At 47.4% G+C, this 26,975-nt stretch overlaps 1 protein-coding gene across 1 annotated transcript; it reads right to left on the bottom strand.

Annotated features, from left to right (window-relative positions):
- Window positions 1–26,888, bottom strand: LOC126536665 (flavin-containing monooxygenase 5-like). Its single transcript, XM_055073711.2, has 6 exons — window positions 26,309–26,888; window positions 14,481–14,886; window positions 13,867–14,125; window positions 4,664–5,025; window positions 3,677–3,884; window positions 1–3,260 (listed from the first exon to the last, which is right to left on the bottom strand). Exons 2-6 carry the CDS (start codon window positions 14,864–14,866, stop codon window positions 2,787–2,789), a joined length of 1,689 nt encoding a protein of 562 aa, XP_054929686.2. The 5' UTR covers window positions 14,867–14,886; window positions 26,309–26,888; the 3' UTR covers window positions 1–2,786.
- Window positions 26,889–26,975: the final 87 nt, after the last annotated feature.

Genomic DNA, 26,975 nt, shown 5'->3' with positions numbered 1-26,975 from the left:
TATTGAAAAGAAAATTCTTTATTTCGTGAAAATCTGGTAAGTTTCACAGCATCATATCGTTCGTGACAGCCATTGCACAGAAATTATGCGGCATCCGAGGTTGATAGTCCCCAGCCAGCGCCCTCAAAACGACTTCACCGAGGCTGTAAACTATATCGCATATATAACGCAGATTAACGGCACATGCACTTTTGAGCTGAATACTGTATCATACAGAAACGGAGTTGTGTGCATGGATCACAAAGAAGAAAAAATTCCCAGCATGATTTATAAACAAGGATTTTCTGTCTTTAATAACACAAACGTTATACTATTCTCTTAATTATTACTTAAAATATTTCACTTTTACATATCTTTACTTTCATTTAATACAATATTCTCAAAAAGTATCTCTCTCTCTCCCAACATCATATATAGTGGTACAAGCAATTTTAGGTACAAGCAAACAAGCGTATAAAACTGCGATACGCGCTGGGAGAGAATGCAGCATAGTTGAGAGCCGATGCAATCGCTGAAGTCTGCTGGATAGTTTATTTTTGTTCATTGAGTAGTAGGAGCACGTGCTGACCATCCCACCCGGATGACCAGCGCAAGCTTGTTGACCGGGCGAAGAGGACGGCTCGGCGCCAAGGCTTCCTGGAGTAAGGGATGCCTCCCACCATAGGACGAAAATAAGCGTTTCCTGAATAAAACATTAACCAACACCATCATCGTCATTTTGCTAGCTGTCTGGTATAGGAAGAAATTCTTAATCCTTTGAGTGAAGCGGGAACTTATGCGATTGAATATAGGCGCTCGCACTAACACACGCCTATACCGTATGTTGGCGTGGGGCGGGTAATCGTTCAAGCATTTAGGACATCAAGTCCTTTCTTCAATGGCATAACGTGGTAGAAAGGTTGCATCATTGGAATTGCATCATCGGACGAACAACGTGCTGGTTTTCCAGGCACAGCTTCCAGCGTTATCACTTGCATATTCAAATGTATTATAACCAGTCTGGTGTTGCGTGACTACCTTGGTCTCGCTGCAAAGTGACATCGGCCTTCAGCCGCCTAAGCCTCTCAGCCATATATGGCAACGTGAGCCTTCCGCGACTACGTGTCTCCTTTACTGTATCGAACAAAACTGTGCTATTTGACCAGCACTAAAAAAATTTCATGCTGGTCTGCATTAAATTGTGCTTAAATTGGTCTGCATTATTGTGCTGCTTTAGTGCAGCACAATAGCAATGCGCAAAGGCCAATCACGTTGTCCTCTTTCGCATTTCTCGGACTTTCTTTCGCACGCGGAAAGAACTACGCGAGACATATGGCGTAGAAGGCAATTTATTAGGTGGTTTCTGAACGTGCTCTTCAAATTTGTGTATCACACTTATGGTCTTAAGTCATTAATTTGAAGAGTTGCGGAAACAAATGTAGTTAGGTCATTATTATGGCGAAACTAAAAAAATTCAGTCTCATTTACTTTAGGCTATTGCCAACATTGTACGTTCGGTTCAATTCGCATTGGTGTGCCTTTCTTTTTTGAAGCCATGGCTCAAGTTACGTGGGACAACCTGTATAGCATATATGTAACGCTTTCCGCTGAACGCGGATTGAGATCTATGCAGAAAAATGGAAGAACCGTTAGAGTTAGATTCGTACTTACTCATTACGTATGCTTTGCGAGCAGCAAAGCCGTCATAAGATACAAAGGTTGTTAAACGTTTCGGGAATCCTTTTCATGGATAACAACTTGTATACTATTAGCTGCGGACACAGAGACGCAGACGACTATTTATCGCTGAAGGGTCAGCGCAGTCACTTTATGCGTACATTATAATTCCAAATGCAAAGCTCAAACATTTTCTTTGTTTTACTGACAAGAGAGAGAGACACTTTAATGGATCACGGAGATGTCTGCCTGGCGGCATGCCTAGCGTGCTACTCCAGATGGATAGGATGAAAAATTAAAGGCGCACAGTACATAGGCTCGTATTCACGAAAAACGTTTTCACGCTACAACTGTCGTAAGAAGAGGTGGCAGCCAGTCGTGGTTTTGGACACATTTGCGAAGGCGGGGGTCGGCCATCGGCAAACAGCTTTTACGAACGAAAAGCTTCGTGAATTCGGCCGCGAGTGTGCATCGGCTGACTGTCGCATGTTTTTTTTTTTTTTTGTTCGAGAACAAAACCTCATTGCTTCCTGTAATTTAGTTTCATCATAAAAATTCAAACAAATTCCAAGAGGATACGAGCAGGACAGTGCAGAGTAAACAGCTCGTGAGGTGGGGTGTAATTGTAAGTAGCCGTAGCTGTCAAGTGGTTGTTCTACAGGGCGTGTAGCCTCGGCTAAAGTATCCGAAGATGACGTTATAACGAAGCGCAACGTTTGGCACGTTCGTTAGGTGGAGATAGCGTTGCATATCGTACAATGGCGACGCGTAAAAGTGTGCACCGTAAGCGTGCACTTATTCTTCGACTTCGACGGTCGGATCGATTGCCTGCACATTCCACGAAAACTCTTTATGACAATGTGCCGACAGAAAACGAAGGTTCGAGTTGAGCACCGATCTTCGTTTCTTGTGGCGCTGGGAGGAAGGCCCACACGTGCATGCCACTTAGACGCCTCGAACACCGCGCACGAATAGTCAAGTCCAACATGACTTCTAGGACTTTATGGTGTTGCACACAAATTAGCCAGACGGATTGCCCGAGGCTCCCTGAGTTGGTTCTTGTGAGAATTCTTCGCCGAGTGACACGAAGTGCTTGCGAAGGAAGAGTTGTGGTGCGTGGGATGTGTACCTCATCCCGCAAACAGGTAGTTCACCAACAGCGGCACAACGACCACGCACACACTGACGATGACGATGGCCATCTCGAGAGCGTGAGCGACAGTCCTGTCGGCGCCCAAGAGCTTGTTCAGTGACCGCGGTGAAGAGACTCCGCCGCCGCCGCTGTCTTCGACGGCCGAATGGCGCCTCGTCCTTATCGGTGCCTCGATGCGCCACTGCGTGCCCATCACGGCCTCTGCCGCTCCGTGCCACGAGTGCGGCCCTTGCAGCCGGAACATGTAGGGCACCTGCGGTCCTGCGAGCAACGCCCAGAAAAGCGCCGGCCGCCGCATCAGCGCCCTAGCGAGGCTCGGGTCGGCGCCGATGCGGCGAGCCAGGTCGCGCGTGTACGGCATGTAGTCCACCTGGATGGTGTGACGTGGGCTTGACACGTAGCGTAAGCGTTGTGACGTCTCCGTACGCTCCACGTCGGAAATCATCTCCTCCTGCGGGGGGAACATACAATTAACTTCAATTGATTGGTTGATTGACTGAATTGATTGATTGATTGATTGATTGATTGATTGATTGATTGATTGATTGATTGATTGATTGATTGATTGATTGATTGATTGTCTAAAAGCAGCACTGAGGCTATGGGAGACACCGCAATTGTATAGGCGCCGGAATAATATTGAGAACCTGGGCTTCTTTCATGGGCACCTATATCTAAGCACACCAGCGTTTTTACGTCCTGCATGCGCCTACATTGGTACGCGGCCACATCAACCAGGAGACGAACCGCGGCCTTATTGTCAGCAGCAAGAGTCTGTGAAAAGAAAGTTCACTATTTCTCGCCCTCGCGGACGTGCCTGAGTCCCTATTCTCGGCCGACCAATCGTTAGGATACGGTTTCACTTGCCTTGGAAGGTAGCCGGACGTTGCCCAGAAGAACCTGGACGACCCAGCGTGCTTGCATCTCGGCGATGGGGTTGATTGCGCCGAGCGGCTGGATATAGCCTAGGAAGCTCAGGGTCTCGGGATGTTCCAGGTGTGCCGGGAACACGTATCTGAACAGCGGAAGCTGATTGCCCTCAATCCGCAGCAAAGACTCGTCCAAGAAGGGAAACCTGAAACAATGAAACAAGCGGGTGCTGTGCCGATCATAGTTTGGTTCCGCGCAGCTATCCGAGATGCTACTTATACTTGTCATTATGTAAATCAATCGGCTTTTTGAGGGGTTGGTTTGGCTTGGGCCCGCGATGCCTGGAGCTGCAGTTTCAGAAAATGCCACATACTCTAATGAATTGTGCTGCCAAGGATATAGTTAAGTGTGACATTGTGACGTAGACGAGAGGTATATTTACATACCGTTTACAGTGAACCGGCAAGCTTTATAAGGCGATGTGTCCGAACGGGTGCTCGCGCGAGTGTGCGTCTCACACCATCGTCGTCTTAATTGCTCTGTGGCGCACCTCCTCCATCCTGGTACGCAGTCGATCCGTAAGAATATATATAGAAGCTCTAGCTGGTTTGCTCGTTGAAAGAGTTAACCATCCAAGCATATACTTCAGGAAGTTTTTACCTACGGAACAACCGATAAATGTATAAGTAAAAACGAATGAGTGGTTGGGTGAGTCTAAGCAAGCGTGAGAGTGGATGAGGAAAGTGGCGCAGCGAAGGGCAGTAACGGAGCGGATGAGTTTAGCTTGTTAATGGTTCTTTAAATACCTCTGCTGCATAAGCGTATAGTGTTCCCTTCGTACGAGCACGATGACTGGCCCAAACGTTTTCTCAATGTTTCGTTCGCCCACCCTCGTGCAGTGATCCCCCGCATATAACCTCCGTCTGTATACAGCGCACTTCTACCGGAGGCATGTTACATGCATGCGCTCCTGTCGCCGCTCACCTGATGTCGTATCCCGTGGCGAGCACGACGTCGTCGACCTTGGTGTCCTCGGCGTCGCCGCGGAAGCGGACGCCCGTCTCCGTGAACTCGTCGACGTCACCCTTGATGACGAGAGTGCCGCTAAGCACGCGGTTGGCCAGTGCGTCGTTGATGGTCGGGTGCTGCTGGAAGAGGTGGTGTCGGGGCTTCAGGCCGAGCAGCTCGTGGTTGAGCAGCCTCTGGCACTCGCGCTCCGCCATCCTGTTCAGCAGCCACAGGGGCAAGTGCTGGAAGTAGCGGCGCTGTATGAGCGTGTCCATGGGCAACCCGTTGGGCGCCACCCGGTGCAGGACCCAGGTGCCGCGGCGGGTGCTCAGGTACACCTGCGGTCGCGCGCGGCGAGCACGACGTCAGAGGGGCAGAGAGCGGCAGTGCCTCTGTGACACAATAAGAGCCGTAGCGCTGAGTAACCTTGCATGCTTTTCAACCTATGCAACACCGACGGCTCGCCGTGCTAATTGGGCACGTTCGTGGTGCGATCGATGCGTGTCGCTCTCATTCGTCTTTATGGAGCTGTACATTTCAGATCACCGAGGGACCTCTGAGACTTCGTTCTCGCTTTATAAAACGTGCGAGCCTAGTTTTTATTTATTTATAAAGAAAAAGACCTGCTGCCCAGCTTCCTGGCCTTGGCGAAGGAGAGAGGTGTTGTCCACTGCGTCCAGCCTCGAGGAAGACGGAGTCAACTGCTAAGAAGTCTACCTTTGTCGTAATCTCATTTTTCCCAACAGTACGAAACATTTGACTTTAATAAACTTTTCCTTTCTTTCTTTCTTTCTCTTTATTTTTTCTTTCTCTTTATTTCCAGTGTCACTGAAGACTACATTCTACGAGGGACCTTTCGAAAGTAAGTTTCGTCATTTATTTTCACATGGAAACTTTATTTCCAAAAACAATATATATATATATATATATATATATGTGTACCATGGCATCAGAAACTATGCACCTTGCACTATTTTGCCACATAGTCTCCACCGACATTGAGACACTTGTCGTAGCGTGTAATCAGGTTGAAGAAAGCACTCTGGTAAAACTCGGTGCCCTGCGATGCAAGGCCTGAGGCACGACCTCTTCATTATACATGATCTGTAGGCGTTCGTGGATGACGGACACGCTAGTCCCACGTGCCCATTCATACCGGACAAACAGCACGCACTTCCACTGGCGACCACGTGGTCAGCACACATCTGTCTGCCATCGTGATTTGTGCTCGAATAACATTAGACACGCCGGTCTGCTGCTGCTCTCTCTTCTTCGGCGCTCTGCGCATGCGTCATTCCTCCTCCGCTGACGCTACTTCCGTCGTTGAACCAGGAACGGGCGTGGATTCTTATGGTAATTTTTTTTTCACCTTGTGTACCACCTTCTCTTTAACAAAAAAAGAAAGAAACTTATTTTCGGAACGTCCCTCGTATATATGGCATATCAGGAGCTGCCGGCGCCAGCCATATATTGACAAGCGCCTCGCACAGGGGGCTATGTACGAATGTCCCGACAAACATTTTAACTATGTGCTCCCGTGCATCATAAAGGTAATGAAAAGTACTTTCAATGGGCATTTGACATGAGGTATGTTGCCCGTAGGCTTCGTGCTTAGGTGCTTTCAAAATCAACGGACTCATGCATTTTGTGCACTGACCTCAGCAGACGCCTTCCGCGCAAGAAAGAAATAACATAGATTGAAATCGGTTCTTTCTTCTTCTAGTGCTGAATTCAGAAAGTTCTTCGTCCATAAGTTCTCTTTGCCATTGGTCGGTCGCCTTCGCTAATAATATGTCCAGCATCAGGATTGACTGAATTTTTTTCTTACGAAAACAATTCTGTCGCAAGAGTTCACCGAGGTTCAGCGTTGGACTAGTTGGCTCTGCATTATTGAGGTATCTTTCAGCGTATTAGACGGGGACAAGAATGTGGACACACAAAGCGCTGAACTAACAACTCAGTTAGTTGTTAGTTCACTGAGTTAATTCAGCGCTGTGTGCGTCCACTTTCTTGAATTGAATTTAATTCTGGGGTTTTACGTGCCAAAACCATGATTCGATTATGAAGCACACCGTAGTGGGAGACTCCGGATTAATTTTGACCACCAGGGAATCCTTAACGTGCACACATTGCACGGGGCACGGGCGTCTTTGCAACCTAACATGCTGAAAAATATCTCAATAATATTGTACGAGCTTTTTGTGAATACGGGTTCTGCTTCTTGTTAAGAAAGGAACAACTGCTCGCGAAGACAGGATTGAAGGTAGAAGACAAACGCAAGCGCCAGCTGGCAACAGAAGGAGTTTATTGCGTCATCGCAAAAAATACGCAGCGAGCAAAAACGAAAATAAAACGAAGGCAAGACGTTGATAAGCTGAACATGCAGTCTAAGAAATTGATCTCTCTACCAAGTGTAGCGTAAGAAAAGGTGCTCTGACGCACAAGGTACGTACCTGCTTAATAATGTATGCGCTTTGCAGGTCTCAAAGGCAAGACACTTCGTGCGTCAGCGCATCCCTAATTACCCTGCTTAGCAAAGAGATCAGTTGCAGTCGTTCATCCATATCAAGAACTTTCTTTCATATTGTGTGTATTTATTAGTGAATCCACATTCGCTCATTTCCTTTGACGCTTTCTATTAGTGGCGTGCGAATAGTAAACTATGAGACCGAAACGAATATGAATCGAGTGCCAGAAGCGAATTGAATTGACTCCAGTATTGAATACCTTTGGAATGGATTTCCAATAATGAGCAGCCGTCTTCTGAATTGATATAAAACGAGGTTCACATTTTAGTAGTCGTATAGGGTTAGCAACTGAGCTACCATCATTATGTTGTACGTTATGAAGCGTTGTTTATTAAAAGCGCAGATGAACCATTAAGGACTTCGGGGTGTGTGAATGAACGCTGTGTAGTCGCTAAAGTCTGGATCCCTGTGCGACGTAGCATTCTTGACTACGTAAGTTCTCATGCTTTATGCCTATAAAAACTATATGCCCACGCAGATGAAATTTATCGTATTTGTTGCTCCAATTTTATGTTTCATTGCGCACGGTTGACGTTTCGAAATAAGTGGAAACTACACGAAAAATATTCGTATTTACGAGTAGTGACTATTCAATTCGTTATTCGAAAATTTCGAATATTCGCTCATCCCCACTCATTACGCTTTCATATTATGACGGCGCTATACGCCTACGCCCGCAATGACAGCACTGCAGTTACATTCACCTATCTTCCGCCACTCCTTCGCGCTCCTGTTTTTTTTTCTTTTATCCCTCTTCTTTCCTCGTAATCAATCAATCAATTTCTGTGCTTGTATTTACTTCTATTGTGCAATAAGATCAATCAACTGCGTGTCAGCCCTCGCCTTTGTCTTTTCGTTCAGTACTCTTCTGACACGATGTTGCTCCCCCACCTGCCCCTTTCTTTTTCTACGATATCAAAACAACCAAACCCAATTCGTACTTAACAACAGTTACTGCTCTTTTCATTTCTTTCTTTCTTTCTTTCTTTCTTTCTTTCTTTCTTTCTTGTTAGCTGACCGATGCCTTCGTAACTCATGATGAGAATAATTCATTTAAGCGGCTGCCCCATCACAATTATCCTTTTTTAGAGGTCGCTACGTGCTTGCTAGCCTTGTCGCGCGTATTGAGGGAAAAAAGAAAGACAGAAATCGAAAGGCGTGGCGCTGCAGCGGCAAAATCGAAGGTTATCCACTTTCGTTGTTACGCATGTCGCGTGCCAGACGGTGTAGCTCATTTGGGAAAGGGCATATGTCCGCCATGGCACACCGGCACATTCCGTCCGCCCTCAATGCTGACCACAAGGGCCCACTGGCATAAGGAAGTGTTTGTCTACGGCGGACACGGAATGCGCAGCGCCTCTCTGCACGCGTGCATATTGCGGTCCTTGTTGCTGGGCGCACTGCGTCGCGTATATGCGGGACCCCGAGAAATAACATGCGAGAAACTATTCTCGGTTCTGTTCCATCGCGAGAAGGCTCGCATCGTACGGAGTTGCCCGCCACATCGACATTTTACCGAGCGCAAAACGACGTCCGGTTGCGGGTGTTCGTGTTCATTCCCTTGCGTGCGCTGACCATCTAACCTTGCGCGCGATGCCGTCGCGGTATGTTGAAAGTGAGAGCTCCAAAGGATAAACGTCAGCTTTTTCGCAACGGCCCATACGCAATCATTCGTCAGTACTTACGCAAATATGGGCGGATGCATGCGATAGGCGGAATCGTCGATTCGTTGCTCCGGTACTGCGTGGCGAGGTTCAGCACGCACACTAAATCGCGTGTAGTGAGCTGCTACGGTCTACGGCGTTGCTATGCACGGCGTTATTCACTGACGCTGACTTCACGCTTGGCCCGCAGAGTGGAAACGGGGGCGTGAACTGTTCTCATGGAGCGCGCGCGCATCTGTGTGTGTGTTTGCTTGTGTGCCTATACGGGCGTGCATGCGAGTGTATGCGAGCGCGCGCGCGCGCGTGTGCGCGTGTGCGTGCGTGTGTGCGTGCGTGTGTGCGTGTGTGTGTGTGTGTGTGTGTGTGTGTGTGTGTGTGTGTGTGTGTGTGTGTGTACCTGCATGCGAGTGTGTTTGCTTGCGTGTTTACATGTGTGCATGCATGCGTGTGTGTGTGTGTTTGCTTGCGTGTGTGCGTGCGTGCATGCGAGTGTATTTGCGTGTGTGTGCGTGCATGCCAGTATGTGTGTGTGTGTGCGTGCGTGCATGAGAGTGCGTGCGTGTGTGTTTGCTTGCTTGCGTGTGTGCGTTCATGCGTGCATGTGCGTATGTGTGTGTGTGCTTGCTTGCGTGCGTACATGCGAGTGTGTGTGTGTGTGTGTGTGTGTGCGTGTGTGTGTGTGTGTGTGCTCGTACGTGCGTGCGAGTATGTGTGTGTGTTTGCTTGCGTGTGTGCGTGCGTGCATGCGAATGTATTTGCGTGTGCGTGCATGCGAGTATATGTGTGTTTGCTTGCTTGCGTGCGTGCGTGCGTGCATGCGAGTATGTGTGTGTGTTTGCTTGCATTTGTGCGTGCATGCATGTGTGCGAGTATGTGTGTGTGCTTGCTTACGTACGTACATACACGCGAGTGTGTGTGTGTGTGTGTGTGCGTGTGTGTGTGTGTGTGTGTGTGTGTGTGTGTGTGTGTGTGCGTGTGCGTGTGTGTGTGTGTGTGTGTGTGTGTGTGTGTGTGTGTGTGTGTGTGTGTGTGTGCGTGCGTGCGAGTATATGTGTGTTTGCTTGCGTGCGTGCATGTGTGTATTTGCGTGTGTGTGTGTGCTTGCATGCTGTCAATCATGCGAGTGTGTGTGTGTTTGCTCGTGTGTGTGCGTGCATGCTAGTGTGTGTGTTTGCTTGCCTATGTGTGTGCGTTCGTGCGAGTGTGTTTGCATGTGTGTGTCTGTGTGTGTGTAAGTGCCTGAATGCGAGTCTGTTTGCTTGCGTGTGTGCGTGCGCGCATGCGAGTATGTGTGTACGTGTGTGGTTGCTTGCGTACGTGCATGCGAGCGTGCGTGTGTGCATGCGTTATTTTCGCTGCCGCTTTTTCTTTTCATTTTCCACTCCCTGTCTCTGTGCCTTTCGTCAAGGACTCGCGCGAAGTCATGCCCTGCTGTCGCCGGGATCGGGAAGGGTGCGTGACAGATGAGAAAGAAACAAATAGAGCCGCATCAAAAGAATCAAAGATTTTGGCTATAGGACCACACATCTTCATTTCTCCAACTGTTCGCACGAGAACATCAGAGTACTTCGACTGCTACACGTATAAGTGCGCAGAGCACATGCTGCCGTTCTGCAAAAATTTCCGAACACATGCTCACGCAAGTTCTCAGTACTCAAGTGTGCAATCCGGTAGACATTGTTGAAACGTCCAAGGTTCTATCGCACTCGATGATAACATATATAGGGCATTTGGTATTCTTGCATTCTGTGCTTATGCAATGACATCCCATGTTTAAAAGAACCTGCAGGTATAGCTGGTGTCCACAGTACACTTACAATTCCATCACCGATTACTACAGGCGTTCAGCGCCTCGTATCTGCTCACATTACTTCCTTGGTAAGCTATTTATACCAATGGGTGTTTTGAAGTTTGCTCTTGATCTTACGCGACTTTGATTCTTTAAGTTTATTACAATAGAACGAACTCGGCCTTTTTTTCGCGTATTTCACTTAAACTCGAGAGGCTTTCATTTCACCACCCTGTAGGGAGCGCTTTCCTTTTGTCTGACAGCAAGCAGAGACGTCCCAGCACGATTAATAATTCGTATTCTATAGATTCTGGCACGTCATGCTTTGTATAACAAGAACGGGAAGCCGCAACATTGAACGCCATGCACAGCACTTGCATTTGCATGGATTGGTCACTGTTATAAACCTTAACAAAGCTAGGACTAGAGATATTTTTCTTACCGCGTTAGTACTTTTTTTTACTCACATGAGCAAGCTGCAGCGAAAGCAGAGTGGTGTACCTCTATATTTACGTTCTACTCCTTTCGATGCTACATTCCATAGGTGGAGTAAACTAAAAAAAAAAAAGATTTACACACTTTAGGGCTAATCTTGCTCCTAACAACCGTTGGCATCTATCGCGTGTGGACTTTTCAGGTCACGAATGACGTGCGCGTGACGAAGCGTTTCTTGCGGTAAAGTATCGACTGTGTAGAGATAAAGAAAGGAAGAGCAGGCATCATAGATGATAATCACTGTTATTAGACAAGATTAGCTCGAAATGATATAAATTAAAAATATATATATAAGCATAAGGAGGTGCTCACATCCCACCCTTCAGTGACAGCTACCATCACAATAACGGAAACACATCTCGAAGGTCATGCTTTGCGTATACTGCAGGCGCCGGAACCAAAGTCATCGCACTATGTTCTTGAACGCCTCTTGACGCCACCTATCTTCACTTACCCAGCATAGCCACCAAAATCATTATAAAAGTTTTTTTCTTACCACTCTTTCTTTTTCTTTTCTTAGTTCAATATTAGACTTCACTCGACTAGGCCGACCTAGTCGTGTGAAGTCGTGTGAAAACTGGTCCTAGCAGATTGCACAGCCAGTCTTCACGGCCAGTCTAAACGCCGTAAAATGCTTTTAGAATGCACAAATGCGAATGAGAAGCAGGCCGCAAAACGCAGAAACTTCCTCAGATAATTGATCAAGAATTCGCATTCTACTTAGTTCTTGCGCAGAATTTTCAAAAGCTCATTAGACGTTCCATTTCATTGCGCGTGAAATAACGCTATTGCGCAGGGCTGCTTTGGTCCTCGGTGACAACTTTCTGCGGTACCCGCTGCATGGTGGCGTGGTGGCTATGGCGTTGCGCTGCTTAAGCACGAGGTCGCGGGATCGAATCCTGGCCGCGGCTGCCGCATTCAGATGGGGTCTAAAGGCAAAAATGCCTGCGTACCGTGCATTGGGAGGACTTTAAAGATACCATGGGGGTCAAAATTGATCCGGAGTCCCCCACTACGGCATGCCTCATAATCATATTGTGGTTTTGGCACTTAAAACCGCCGATAATAATTTAACTTCTTGTGGTGATGGAGGGAAAGCTACGGGTTCGGAGGTTCTGCCCATGGGTTACCGCACAAATTAGGGTGCACAGCATTTCTGCTTTCTCGGAACAGATACTGAATGCTACCACGTGCGGCGGCTTCGCATTCGCCCGGACGCGGAAGTAAAAACCAGAACGCAGTCAGCGGTGTGTATTGCCTTATTTTGCTGTTGCAGTGCAGGAGTTTGTGTTTACTCTTTCCCAGCTGAAACTAACGCGGATGAAAATGCGGGACTTTTCCTCAGAAGCGCTCTCACTTGTGCGCGCTTTGCCGCCGAAGCTCTCCCTTCACTGACACAGAAGGTTGTCCGCGAGTACGTTAGATTTCCGAACGGTGATATTTTTTGTAAGGTAACTTTCTTCCAACTTTAAACGGACGCTAAACTGCAGCGCTGAGTTAGTTTTGCCTGGTAAAGTACTTTTTAGGACTCCACTTGCATGCATTTGACGAAGAAAGATTGGTTCATTAGCGCAGGAAATCGAGGGCCAAAGTTTCGTGCTCACTTTTTTTTTCTCGCACATGGAACACATCGCCACTGAGTTGGTATGACGTCACCGATTCCAAAGAACTTGCTATTTTTATGTAGTTTTTGTTCAGAAAACACTATGTTGAGTCCTTGGTTGTTTTAAAACGCAACGTAATTCTTCTTTGTCGATAACCCATGCTAACCAGTCCTCCAAGAATACGCTCTCCAATTCTAAAGATATCACGGTGAGCTATATGTAGGGCGGGCTGATGGTCGTAGTATACCAGAAGTGCCACTTGCCAATATAACCCAACTTAACGTTCGTTTCTAGTGCCCCTTTAAAACCACCTCACAGTCCTACGGGAAGGCTGAAGAAGAAGCTAAGCTGTGTTAGCAAAGTTCACCTCTTCATCCACAAAACCAGAAGCGTGGGAGGAAGTTCGGTAAGCCCGAAAACACACAAAAAGAAAGGACTGGTGGTTTCGCCGCTCTGAACTTTGTGTACTAGATCGCCACAACGTCACGAGTTTTGACATCATCTGCTCCATCTGTAGTCAGTGGCTCATCTGCCAACAAGAAGAACACTGCGTTTAAAAGGAACCATGCATTCAACCTAGAAAGTTTCGAGAACGCGTGCTGCGCCCAAAACACCCAAATACAAGAAAATGCCTCAAAATCCCCGACGTAACTGTGACGTATATCGGCGCTGTGGCTTCAGCGCGAAATTCAAAAAAAGAAAAAGAAAATATTTGTCTTTACTTTCTTGACGACATCAGAATCTGTGCTCTTTGTTTGATTATCTTGTATTCACAACAACGCAACACGTAACACCGACAAAAGAGTTCTCAATTCAAGATGATCTGCCAACAAGCCCAACTTCTGACGTTATGAAGTTATATTTTCTAATACATCGGGTTCGATCGCATGTGTTCAACGCTTTCTGGGTCGTCTTCTGTCGCTGACCCGTGTTGGGCTGTTCTATAATTCAAGACCTTCATTTTACTCGTTATTAGCCAACCTCTTCTCGTCAGCAGTAAGAAAATAGTTTCAAAGTAGTAGTTTACTCATCTAAACGTATTTAGTGCTGCTACTTAGTGTCCCTGTAATCAAGGCTGCCGGCGAGTTCGCGTATATACCTTTCGCGCGAAGAGACTGGCCTCGGTGGCGACGTCCATGGCGGAGTTCCCGGCTCCCAGCACGAGCAGACGCCGGTCTCGGAAGCGCAGGCAGTCCTTGACCGCGTGGCTGTGCAGCACGGTCCCGCCGAAGCGCTGCAGGCCCCGCAGCGTTGCGGGTCGCGCCGGAAAGGCGTGGTGGCCCGTGCACACCATGACGGCGTCGAAGGGCGAACACGTGACGCTGCCCGTGGCCAGATGTTTGACTGTAACGTCCCACCTGCAGGTACGGGTGAAGCGTAAGGAATCGCTTTCTCGGGGACTTGAGCTTTGGGAAGAGGACATGGTGGATGGGAACGAGTTGGCATTAAAAGGGATGTTAACCTCAGCACGTTGGCGTAGGCGTTGCCTTGGAGGACACACAAAAGTAAGAAGGGGCGCAGCCTCCGGGGCGGGGAGACGCTGCAAAAGCTACGCCGACGTTTGGGGACGCCTCGGTGGCGACATATGCACCTCTATACTCTATACTCTGTGCTTTATATACACCTGAAACCAGCCTCTCTACGCGTCCCAATACGTGTCTGCGGTTAGCCTCGAGCGCATTCGTGGCTCTTCCGTGCCACGCCCACCCTCACCTGCCGCTCTGTTGGTGGTCGCGGGCGGGCGTGATGCGCACCACTTGGTGTCCGAAGCGGATCGTCTCGGCGACCCGGAAGTGGCGCGCGTACATCTGCAGGTACTCGAGCAGCACCGAGTGGTGCATGTAGTTGGCAAAGTGGGCGGGCGGCGGGAAGTCGCTGAACGCCGTCAGCTCCTTGCTCGAGTTGATCACCGTCGAGCGCATCACCGACGGCCGTCCCGGGGAGCTGTCCGGTCGGAAGCGCCACAGCCCGCCCAGGGCTTCCGCCTGCTCGAACACGACGGGCTCGAGGCCGGCCTCGAGGCACGACTTGGCCGCAGCCAGGCCCGCCGGTCCCGAGCCGAGCACCGCCACGCGCAGCGGGGGTGCCGAAAAAGACATGCCCGGGCCGCGCGGTGCACCTGTCGTGAGGAGGCGCCGACGTTATGGTTGAAGCACAGTTTCCTGCGTCTGCCACAACTGTATACAGGGTGTCCCAACTACCACGCACCGAGGCTTAAAAATATGCAAATGCCACGTAACTGGACAGAAGCAAGGTAATGTTGCTTGCCGTCGCTTGGAGATACTCAGGCTACTCTATTTTTTTTTGCATTCCGCCAAATGACATAATTATTCTGAATGAATTACTCAAGTTCTCGAACATTAGAACTAGATGAAAAGTGTCAATGAGAAAATTGCCGCGCGACTGGCCGCTCGAGGCTATCTTGAGTATATTCGCGGGCTTCTTCCATGGTCGGAAAAAAAAACACTTTTATGTAGCGCGTATTGAGCAACAGAAAGCTGTATCGGGAAATTTTCATGTTGCTCTACAATATTCTCATTGACACTTTTCATGTAAATATAATATTTGAGAAGTTGATTAATTAATTCAGGCTAATTAGGTAATTAGGCGTAATGAAAAAAAAAAGTAATCTGAGTATCTCCAAGCGAAGGCAAACAACATTACCTTGCTTCTGTCCAGCTAAGTGGCATTTGCGTATATTTAAATCTTGGTGCATGATAGTTGAATCACCCTGCATAAGAACATGGGCGACCACAAATTATGTGGTCATACTGGTGGTATGACCATATAATTGATGACCATATAATATGTGGTCATCATTCATTCATACTGACTGTGGCTAAACGCCACAGTCAGTATGAATGAATGAATGAGTTCTGCGGTTTTACGTGCCATAACCACGATTTTATTAATCGTGGTTTTGGATCCATTTTGTCTACCGGAATAATTTTGATCACCAGGGGATCTTTAGCGCGCCACCAATGCACTGGACACGGGTGTTTTTGCATTGCGTCCCCATCGAAATGCCGCCGCCGCGGCCGTGATTTGATCCCACGACCTCGTGCTTAGCAGAGCAACACCACAGCCGCTAAGCCACGACTGTTTTATTATTATACGAAGCGCCAAATTCAATATGGTGGCCGACTGATAGAAACGCACTGTGGGATAAAAGTTGAATAAAGAGGAGTAAAGTACCCCATACATTCTGTATGAGGCACTTTACCCTTGTTTATACGACTACTATCGCACAATAAATGGAACAGTCTTTTATAAACGATAAAAAAGAAAGACAACAACATTTCGTCTCTTACCATGATCAAGAAAACAAGAACATTTTCTTAATGACTCGGTCATTCAAAAAGTAATTAGGGATTTGGTTTTGTTTGAAAATAAATGTAATAAGACCTTTTATTCTTGCTCTCTTTTTCTCTCTTTCGATAGGTCAGTTTTTCTATATGTGTTGTCAGCCAGGGACAGATCGTTGCGTTTTCATTTCTCTGTTGTCACTCTGTTCAAAGTTTCAGTGACGGAAAAACGTTGATGCTTAGTTGTTCTGTGATTGTTTCCTTAATGTCGGTTTCTTTTGCATTCTTTAGTTGCATTGTGTCGCTACTGTCGCTTCTCAGTAGTTCATATACTGCTGTTGAGAAAAAAAATTCATGCGTAATGCTTCCGGCTTGTCTCCCTCTCCCTTCTTTTTTTTTTTACTTTGATTGCAAGTTTGGGACGTCGTAACCTCAGAAAAACTACTGGCTTGCTTCAGAGGGCCCTGCCAGGGCCGCTATTTTGTAGCGATGCCTTATGCCTTATTCTATGCTATTCTTATCATCCACCACACATGGCCGCCTGATCCCGTTGATAATGTGGGGAGACCGTCGCTCTGACCACTGGCCAAGCGCGAAAAGCCTGAAAAAGCATAGAATCGGAAAAGGCATCGCTACAAAATACCGGCCCTGAGTAATTTAGTGCAATACCTTTTCTACGAACCAGTTTCAGTTTGGGCGCCCAGGAGGTGGTGCGTCATGACGAAGAAGGTGGTTACGTGGGAGCAAAACCTCATGATGTCTGGGCGCTGCTAGGCTCCTAATCACTGCGTGTTCTCTTCGCTCTATGCTCAGGCGCTTTGGGGCATCTACTCAGAAGTTTGGTGCTGCTTATTTTAGTATGTGATGTTCTCTGTTTTATTGGTTGTACAAGCCACAAAACCATTTCTTATGCTCGCCACTATGAACGGCTACGTCACAGGTTTCCGCTTACGAGTAGCTTCCTCCAAAAAGCGCCGATCAAAATCTGTTTGAAAGTGCAGACACCGCGTGATCTCGTACGCCATCGTGCATGGCACTCTCGAGAACTGGTTCAGAAAGTGCAACCGAATCGAAGAGACGAACAGTGAATTTTACATGGCGCTCTGAGGCAGCTTGTTTTTTTTCCTGGGTTGCGAGCCCTATAAATTTAATTTAACTCAAGAAGTGGCAATCCGAACATGCCATGTCACTACCCAATTAACATGCGACGCTGTAAAAGTGGTGCGCGCGACCCTTGAAGCAGGCTGCTGTGCAAACGCCCGTCGAGGCCAGGAGACTATGACCCTCCCTCGACAGGGGCGTACTGTTGCTAAGCTTATCGAAGACGGAAAGCAGCCCTGTCTCTGTATACACAAACGAGGACAGTTACTGATGAGTATCGCGATCGCCCATACATGCTTGCACACGCTCCACGAGCACAGCTGCCCGTCAAGGCAACGCGTTTGTGAAAACCCCGCTGGAAAGCAACAAAGACAGAGAAGAAGAGTTAAACCCCGTCGTAACAGGCCTAAAGATACGCGGAGTTGCAGCCTGAGGCGCGCTGTCTGGGATAGAAGGAATGTAGAAGAAAACTTGTGAAATCATTTGCGCCCCACTGCGTCAAGGTGAGTTCATGATATACGTAGCTTGCATGCGTAAGCCACTCGAAGCGCCTGTTCTTGTGAGCCCATGCGCAGAACGGCTGAAATCATGCGCACGGCAGGTCATTTCCGTTAATGCCGCACTGCAATGACATGCAGCTACGTGTGGGCTACAAGTCATTAGCTACATGTCACCTACATGTCATGCAGATGCATCGTGACCTGCTTCGACTGCGCATTCAGAAATGTGCTTGATCCGAACTTTAAGCTGGCCCTGCCATCAACGGTGTACAGAAACTAGAACACCAGAGGCTAAAACTTCTTCATCCTACCTTCCAAACGAACCTCTTATTCTGATGCATTAACCTTCCAGAAGCTCATCTTCAACCGAAAATTCGGCGTACGGCAGTAATTATTCTCAATTCGCCTGTAATTTCGACCGTATGATTGCTTTCAGGACATTGCAACCAAGAATAGGTCTCGTTATAATGTTATAACGCATCGGCAGAGCTAATTTAATAATTTGTTTTTTTATTCCTTTATTCCCTAATTCTTTTGTTTGTTCGTTAGTTCGTTGGTTTGTTCGTTTGTTCATTTGTCCGTTTGTTCGTTCGTTCGTTTGTTAGTTTGACGAGCGTCACTGAGTAAGTGCCGCTCTTCAATGACGAAAAAGAATGAAAAAATAACCGGTGCTGAGTGGGATCGAACCCACGTCACAAGTATTTGGTCTGAATATACGGGGTAATCATTTTTAAGTCTTACAGAATTTTTTTAAGAATCGCCTGTTCTGGTCCCAGAGAGCAGTCGCCCCCAAAGCGACCTGGGTGTTTGATATGCGGCGGGCTTCGTGCCCGTCAAGCGTGTACCCGGTATCGCTCCCGTGGATCCCACAGCTGACGTCTGCAGCCTCATCCGCTTGATGCGTTGGGGGCTGGTTGTCGGACGACGCTTTTTCCACGATATCGAGGTGTGTTCCGCATCGTCCTCGGACGAGTCAAATACGAAAGCGCCGAAGGCGCGGGCGTGACCCGTCGCCTGGCGGCTTTGCCGTCTCCGCTACGTTGCAAGTGTCGGTCGGTCCACCAGTGATGCGGGCTCGAGAGAAACCGCAAGCCGCGATCGAGTCGACACAACCAGTCTATCGAGAATTTTGCGTGCTTCTTGCCGCGTGGCGATACCCGGCCCTGCGGGGAGGGCGCCGTAGCGAGCTCGAACGCCGTCGTCTCGGACTGTGCAAAGTGCTACCCTTTGCGAGAACGAAGCGTGTTGGGGCGCCTGAAGAGGCTGACATGAACGAAAAACCGAAACGCATAATCAATGAATTGATGGACGTCTACTAAACAACTTTCTAACAAATAACTTGATGGCACATATTGCAATTTAATACTTGTAGCCGGTGAGGTTGCAAGGCAAAGACATATCCCCTTAGAACGAATTTTGAGGATGGCATGCGTTTCGAGATATGCGCCATCAAACTATAGCGGTAAAAATGCACTGTTGTTCCACCAAAGTTTATTGACCCTTTTTGCGGAGCAAGCTTTTTCTAGAGCAACGAGATGGCGCTTTCGGTGGCGCGCCGCACGCGGCCTCAGCGACAGCGCACGAATAAGAAACCATTGTCGCTTCCACCTTGCTTCTGTGCGATCAGCTGTCGGAAACGCATCTGAGTTTTCGCTAACGCACTGTGCTCCTATCATGCTGGATTGAACCATGTGAATCGAAGACGTGTGCAGTAGTTGGCTGCAAAAATATTGAATGGCATGTTCGCGGACCGCTGCTGCAACTGTCCGTACGTGTTACCAGCACTTCGAGGTGTACGGCTTTCCTCGAGGATACAGAAATTCGCTCATCCGCCAGCGTTGTATCGCTAACCTTCAAAAAAATGTGCTTCAGCACCGGAACGTCGGCAGGAGTGAGTACCGCTCGTTAAACAATGACAAAGTAGAGACTTTCTCTTTACTTTTTTTACTTTTCTTTCTTTTCTTTTTCTCTCTGTTTTTTCTTTCTTGTGTTTCACATGTTATTAGGTTCTTAAAGCCTTTATGTATATCCCACTCCTGCCTAGGGCCTCTAAAACAGGCTGCCAGTACGGAATAAACAAATAAAATAAAAATAAAGTGAATAGCGCCGCTTCCTGTCATAGTAAGTTTCACGTCTCTTCCTCTTCATATTCACACACACTCTCTCTTTATCAACAGACATCCACCCCCACTGGCACGAAAACTTACGCCCACTCTATCGCCAACGTGTGAATGAGTGAATGGGCGCACACTTGAATATATGCGCACGACATACGCACAATAAATGACGGACTACAGCGACAGCGCAGGAATTGTCGAAGCTGAATGTTTTTCATGACGATGCACAAGAGTAAGCGAGTTACTAGCGATAATACATCTTTGCTACAAGGTATTACAAGGTACAAAACAGCTACGTTTCAAGCCTCGCACGCAGCAAGAACAAATCTATCGGAAGTGAGCACATCCGCGAGTGATTAGGCAGAAAATAAGTAGTTAGTGACCGCACCGAGGAAGTCAGAAATGTGAGGAGCCGCTGCATCAAAATATTTGCCAAATAAAGAACGAAGAGCAAAACACACTAATCCTGATTCAATTCATGAGCGGAAAGTTTGGATAGCTTGGAGTATATCTTTAGCCTCGCTTCTAAAACAAGCATTGTATACGCTGTTCGCACCATTTGGGCATATAGCTTAATCAGCTTCCAAAGCGCTTTTGCATGTTCTCTGGAGCTGAGGCCAAAGCTTCGTTTCGTCTACCCAGTCACCGTCTGCGATATCTCCTGAAACAAAGGTTTGCTAAGCCGCACCGGCTTCATAGAAACCCATTGTGAACAAGGAGCAACAGAGGCAGTTAAGGAAAGCAATGGACGTGTCACCACGTGATCAAACATGGCAGCTCCCATGGGATCTCCGCGAAAAGGGTCAATAAGAAAATGCTATTCTATGGATTGAAGCACAAAAGTAACTGGAACGTCCACGTATTCCGTCCCGCACTTTCCAGACAGCACTGAACCGGCTCGACTCTAAACCATATTCGAAAATCAGGATCCGTGGACCATGACCGTGTGCGTCGATGGCGCACAAAGCCCCGAAAGCGTTATTGCAGTACCTCAAGGGAACAGGTCTTGGCGACCGTTCGATGGTTGTCACTCTATCTTCTCTTTCAATTCATACCGACATCCCCTTCCCCCTGCGCAGGGTAGCGAACCGGACGTGCCGTCTGGTTAACCTGCCTGCCTTTCCTCTCTTCTGTTCCTTTTTTTTCTGGTAATCGAAACAGGTGTCATCCTGAAAATTGAACTTAAGTGGATACGCCTTGCAAGCTCACCGGCTACAATTCATAAATTACAATATGTGCCGTAAAGTAGTTAATAAAGAAGTTAATTAGTGTATTTTTGCTAGTTAGTTGAATATGTATTTCGATTTCTCGTGCAAGTAATGTCCGTCTGTCTAATCCAGCTCAAGGAACAGAATTAAGGTATCTGCAACAGACGATTGTTAAAAATTCTGCTAAACTTAAGAATGATCACCAGGTATGTTTACACAAGCGCTATGCGCGGACTTCGCTGCGACGCCGCTAGATGGCGTGGCACGTCCAGTTGGTAACTTGGAACGTCTTGGAACGAAAGTTGTTGTTCTTGGAATGTTCTTGTTCGAAATGTTCGAAAGTTCTTGGAACGAAAGTTGGAACGTCCAGATGATAACTCAAAGGGAAGCTCATTACTTTTCGAAGCGAGATCGGGATGCCTTAGAACACGCACCTATGAAGCGAGAAATAAGAAGGAAGAAAAAGCATGTGCTTGCTGCGCTAAAGCTAGGGAAACGACGGAGCATGTTTTATTAGAATGTGAAGACGTCTACCCAGCGGTCGATTTAGGCACCACTGGCCTCCTTGAAGCCCTTGGGTTCAGCGGAAGCAGTGGTAAAGCAAACATGTCCGCAATAGGCATTAGTAAGAGACGATTGGAGGATTGGTGGAAGAAAAGTAGGGAAATGACAAAAGACGGAGACGTACAAAAGCACAGTTCGCAATAGGGGATCAGAAAATTTGGGCGTGGTAGTTCATAGTGTTTTTTTTTTTCTTTTTTCATTGTTTAACCTAGGGAGGACATTAGGCAGCATAATAGCAAGAGCTTGGTGGCGCAACCTACCGCCCCGTTCCAAAGGGAACGCTCATGACATCCATCCATCCATCCATAATGCGAGAGCTAGGAGCCCGGGTGCATACACGCCTCATACATGACGCGTCTCTGCGGTGGCAATACGGTGCACACGTGTTGCTACATTGTTTCAATGCTAATCGCATTAGCGTCGACGTTCATCGTGATATGAGTTCTGCCCGAACTTTTTCTTTTTGATCAAAAAAAAAGAAACGGTGGAGCACGGGCCACCATGGCTTAGAGGACAAAAACCTTGCGCGCAGCAATAGGGACAAAAGCTTCGACGCTTATTTACACGTTTCCAACGACACAGGTGTACTTAAATATGTCTGTCGTTCCGGTTCATCTGAGGAAACTATTAAGCAAAAAGATAGAAGTACGGTGAAATCTTGCAGAAATAAAACAAAGTGAACCAGTGCAATCCCAGAAGTCTGCAAATATGACCGAAGGATCCTACAAGCGACTCGGGAAAGACAGTAATTTCACTTATAGTAAGCATAACTTGTCCCTGTAGTGCGAGCATTACCGTCTGAAACAATATGTCAGTGCATAAACTACAACTGCTTATCCTTGCGATGATTCCGTAACAAGTTGAACTACAATAGATAAAACAATTTCTTAGGAATAATAACCCATGGACTCTATAAACCGACATCCGGGTGGTAGCTGTTCGACCAAAGCCCACCAAGCTGATTCAAGATATTTTGTATTCAATACCGCGTTATCTGTTTCTTTATCGGCTAATGTTAAACAGATTGCACTTATAACTGACAGTGACGGAAGTATCTTGCCACTGTCTCGGTTTCAGCGTGGCCTGACGGCGCACCATGCCGAAAAATATGGCAACTGTTTGCACAAGGGTGACCGAAATTTATACGTGTGCTACTTCAATCGTTCGTTGCTTTCGCACTCCGCTAACGCGTATCAGTTTGATCTGACTTAGATAAAGACAAGGGTCAAAGCGTGTTCTTAACCGAGTCACTAGGGCTTAGGGAACGCTCGCACGCAGAAACGTACCGGAGCTTTCAGGACTTTCAATAATCGAGAGGTCAGCCACTTGTATATCTCGGTGTCAGTGACTCTGTGCTGCATCTATTGCTCCACTTCCTAGCCTTTTTTTTCTTTTCCTTTCTTTCTGTTGGGTTAACCAATCTTCGGGCAGGTTGTCAAGTGACATCACACGTTGTCACGTTCTGCCGTTTCAGATGATGTCAGATAAGTGCCGGCTTGGTATGGAAGGTGGGGTTGCAGGGGCTATGTCTCGCGAAAGTAGACCAAGTAGCGGAAATTTGCGTTCACTTCCTGCGTAGTAGCGGTGGTGCAACAGTATACTGATTTCGCAAAACATCACTTTTTTGAAAACTCCATTGTTAGTGTGTGAAACAACTATCATCTGTCTATCCTGTCCGAGTAGGTGTTCCATGACAAAAGACAGCCACAGACAAAGCACAGAGAACGCAGCGAAGCACTCAAGTTTGTTCATGGTCCTAGATTAAAGTATTTCTTTGAGCATATAGTCGGGAACCAACCCTTACGCGAATAACGTGATTAAAGAGCAACAATATCGTGCCAACGTGTAAAGGCCCCAACTGGAAGGTATACACTAACAACCAACCGACAACTAGGAAGAATTTTGCGCACAATACGCTTCAAAATCGAACTAGTGGTGTTTGGTACGAAGTGCTTTGCTACATCCAAATTGCCGAATCTTTCTTGTTTGCTTTCTGCAGGACCACTAGCATCACATAAACATGAGACGAACCCAAGTGCCATCTCAAATATTAAATGTTTTCTGCATTCAGCTCTTAAAGGCAAATCTCTCTTGGTGCCATCAATGCTGCAAAAGTGCCGTGTAGAAGTGCATGTGACTTGATTTTTGTGGGTTTAGAGCTCGCGCCCCTGCAGAGTTGTTGCTACAGGTGGTGTTAGCTTGTGTTAGAATTTTTTTATGTGTGTGTATTGCTTGTTGCAGTGCAGTATCTGGGATATCTGGCTCTAAGTAGATGTAACATCCCAATTTGCATCATTTATAAAAGAAACACCGACCGACCCAGCAGCAAACAGCCACGCCAAACTCTCTAACGCAGGAAAAGAAAGCTTCGCCCAAAAACATTTTTTTGCACTCTGCGTGGTCTTTTCGTGAGCACCATAGATGTACCATTCGCGCATCGGGAAAACATCTTCTTTCAAGTTGGTCAAATGTTATCTTCCTCTCTACAATGAAGCACCGTCAGTACCGTATCACTTACCGCGCATAACCTCGCCCACCTGACAGCAGTTTATGTAAAGGGAAAGGTAGCGCAACCAGTCATGAAAGCCTACACTAAGTTAAATGCCGATCTTGTCCTGATTCTACTAAAGAAGACATGGCTTCATTGCGATTGAGTCCTTTGATGACCGCGGTCTGCGAGTTCGGTTTCATCGGGTTGTTGTTATTCCGCATGACAGATGCGATTACAAATGACACCATCTCATCCAATTGACGTCATTACACAACGTGTTCTTCATTTTATTATTGTTCTAATAATGTTTCTAAAGCCAAGAACACAGCTCGCCCTTATACTGTAAGAGAGGGTCACCCCGGTCCGTTCCATTAATCACTTTTGTTTATTCATACTCACCTATATTTGTCGATGCTAAGAGGAAGAAGCACAACTGGGAAGCTTATGTAATGAAATGAGTATAGTAAATAAACGGCGGTTCATAGGTAAACTGAATGGGCACCAAGGGAAGGAAAGTGAAGAAGTCACCTGTGGCAAACAATTATGCGGCATGGTTAAATTACGAAACTTGCAGGCGTACGATTGAATTGGATGACGCAAGGCAGGGGTAATTGGAGGTGGCATGGGAGAGCTCTTCGTTTTGCGGTGGACATACGTAGACTGGCGATGATTATGATATTAGTCGTCATAGTAACTAAACATGCATGACCCCGAACACCGTTGAAGGAGCGCGTAGTTCAGAAACACAATGACACGTGCTCGAGCTATTGTAAGCAATAAATTCGAGCCAAGTAAGGAAAACAAGGGAGGTAGATAGCCTACAGCTGATCTGCGGTGTGAAAAGGCCGCACAAACAGGCTTGCTACTCATTGCGGCAGCTTCATGAGCTACGTACAAAATCAGTGCACGATGGTGCAATATTGAGTTAGTGTACAGGCAGCTAAGTACAGTATACAGCAAAATATGACAGCTTGAAATGCTTTAATCATTCCTCCATAAAACAAAATAGAGACAAAAGAAGCATCACGTATTTGGCGATGCGTAAGTTCGGTGCGTCATTTGTTTAAAAAAAACTTCCTTTGTTCAGGCATATTCCAGCAAATTGATAGCACGGTGAGGTTACACCGGATGAACTAAGGTTAACTACATTAAGTGACTCCGACGTTATGGTCCTAACAGTTCTGCAGTATCGTTTTATTTCACATGTTCAACACTGTCATGCCTCAGTGCATTTTTCATGAAACAAATGTGACCATCTCGAAGCTGTACAGTGGTATCTGTAGGACAAACGAGTACACATGAAGGTAGAACGTTGAAGGAGTTGCACGAGGAATATAATTCGGAACGGAAAATACGCATATTTATATGAAAACACGCTTCGAACTTGGAGCCTCACAGTGGTTACATGTTGTATAGGTATAGCGCAGCTGCTGTACAATTTTCCTTTTTTTTTATTTCCCCACGTACCCTGCGCAGGTTTCTTGGCTGAATATTTGGTTCGATCAGATCGTTTTCAACAAGCACAGCCTGAAAGTGACATTTGAGAGGACTCGTCGGGTTATATAGACATTTTTTTTTTCAGTGAAACTTACGACACGTTGGTGTTGCCTTGCGGAGGCAGTCGCTCATCCTCATCTGCCGCTTAAACATATCCTTACGTAAGAAGTAACGGTTCTCCACACTCCCGATGAAAGTTCTCAAATGAAATGAAAAAATAAAGTGCGCCATCTCTTGGCAGGGCATCTGGCAATACGAATCGCAGTTCGCGTTGCCTGCCTTACAATGCCGTTTCTGTACTGTTTGGAAACTGCGCGGTCCTTCGGTTTTTCGACTGTGCGTTGCCCGCTTCCAAGAATAAATATTATTCGTTACGAAACCTACAGACCTTCCTCGGCAGCAATGGCACTCCTAAAAAAAAAAAAAAAATAAAGAGGCGTCGTCAGATTTGGTGAGAGTAAAGGGATTAAGAGGTATCGGGTCTTACCCGCATGCGCATATATATATATATATATATATAGCCTCTACATATTGCGGTGCGCGTCCACGCCAGCGCGCGTCTGCGTCTCCGCTATTCTAAACCTTAGCGCGAGTTCGCAAGCCGCGGAGCCCGTCCATGCGAGAAACGCGTGCCCAAAATTCATGCAGTAGTAGAATGCCTCTTGCAGAGCTGACACTGTTCGCATTCCACACACACGCGCGCGCGCACGCTTATATGGTGGCTGGCCGGATGCGGTGAGTCGCTCGCTGGCTCTTACCTGGTCAGTCGCAACACGTGCTTCCTGGCTTCCGCATGCTCCGGCCGCCCGTCGTGGCGACGCCGTCGTAGCGTCGCGGGCGAAAGTGCCGCCATGGCGGCCGCCTTCGCGATATGGTCGCCCCGTATTTGGGTTTTCGGGTCCGCTGCTGGCTGCCCCCTCCTCGCGCCTCGCTGCCGATCCTGCCTGCAGCAGCAGCAGCAGCAGCAGCAGCAGCAGGCGCGCGCTGCGCCTCCCAAAGATCGCCCCTCCACCTCGGCCTCGCGTACCGAAGCAGTGAGCGGTCGCGGCATGCTTCCTGCTCTCGCCGCGGTGCCTCCTCGCGCCTGCAACCCCATTGTGTAATGCGTGCCTTGACCCTTCCCTCCGCACTGCTGCCAAAAGGAACGCATCGCAGCAGCTGGGCGGTCTCTTCTCGTGCGGGACTGAGAGGGACAGGCGATGCTCCGGATGCCCAGGAGGTGGCTGGGCCTCTAGTCTGCACTAAAGCTCCATTATACGTATAGGAAACTAGCAAGGACAGATCGTATAGTGTTTAGTGTAGCGGGTATCTTACAATCATGAGAGTCGCTCCAAACGCTTGGTTCAGCCAACAAGATTGCTGTAAGGTGACAAACTGTCTGTTAGCCCATCAACAGACGCACAAATGTTGGGAAGAAGCCGCGGT

Source organism: Dermacentor andersoni, chromosome 4 (assembly GCF_023375885.2).
Source record: "Dermacentor andersoni chromosome 4, qqDerAnde1_hic_scaffold, whole genome shotgun sequence".
Taxonomy (NCBI): domain Eukaryota; kingdom Metazoa; phylum Arthropoda; class Arachnida; order Ixodida; family Ixodidae; genus Dermacentor; species Dermacentor andersoni.
Note: the sequence above shows the minus strand (reverse complement) of the source record. Positions and strands in the feature narration are given on the sequence as shown.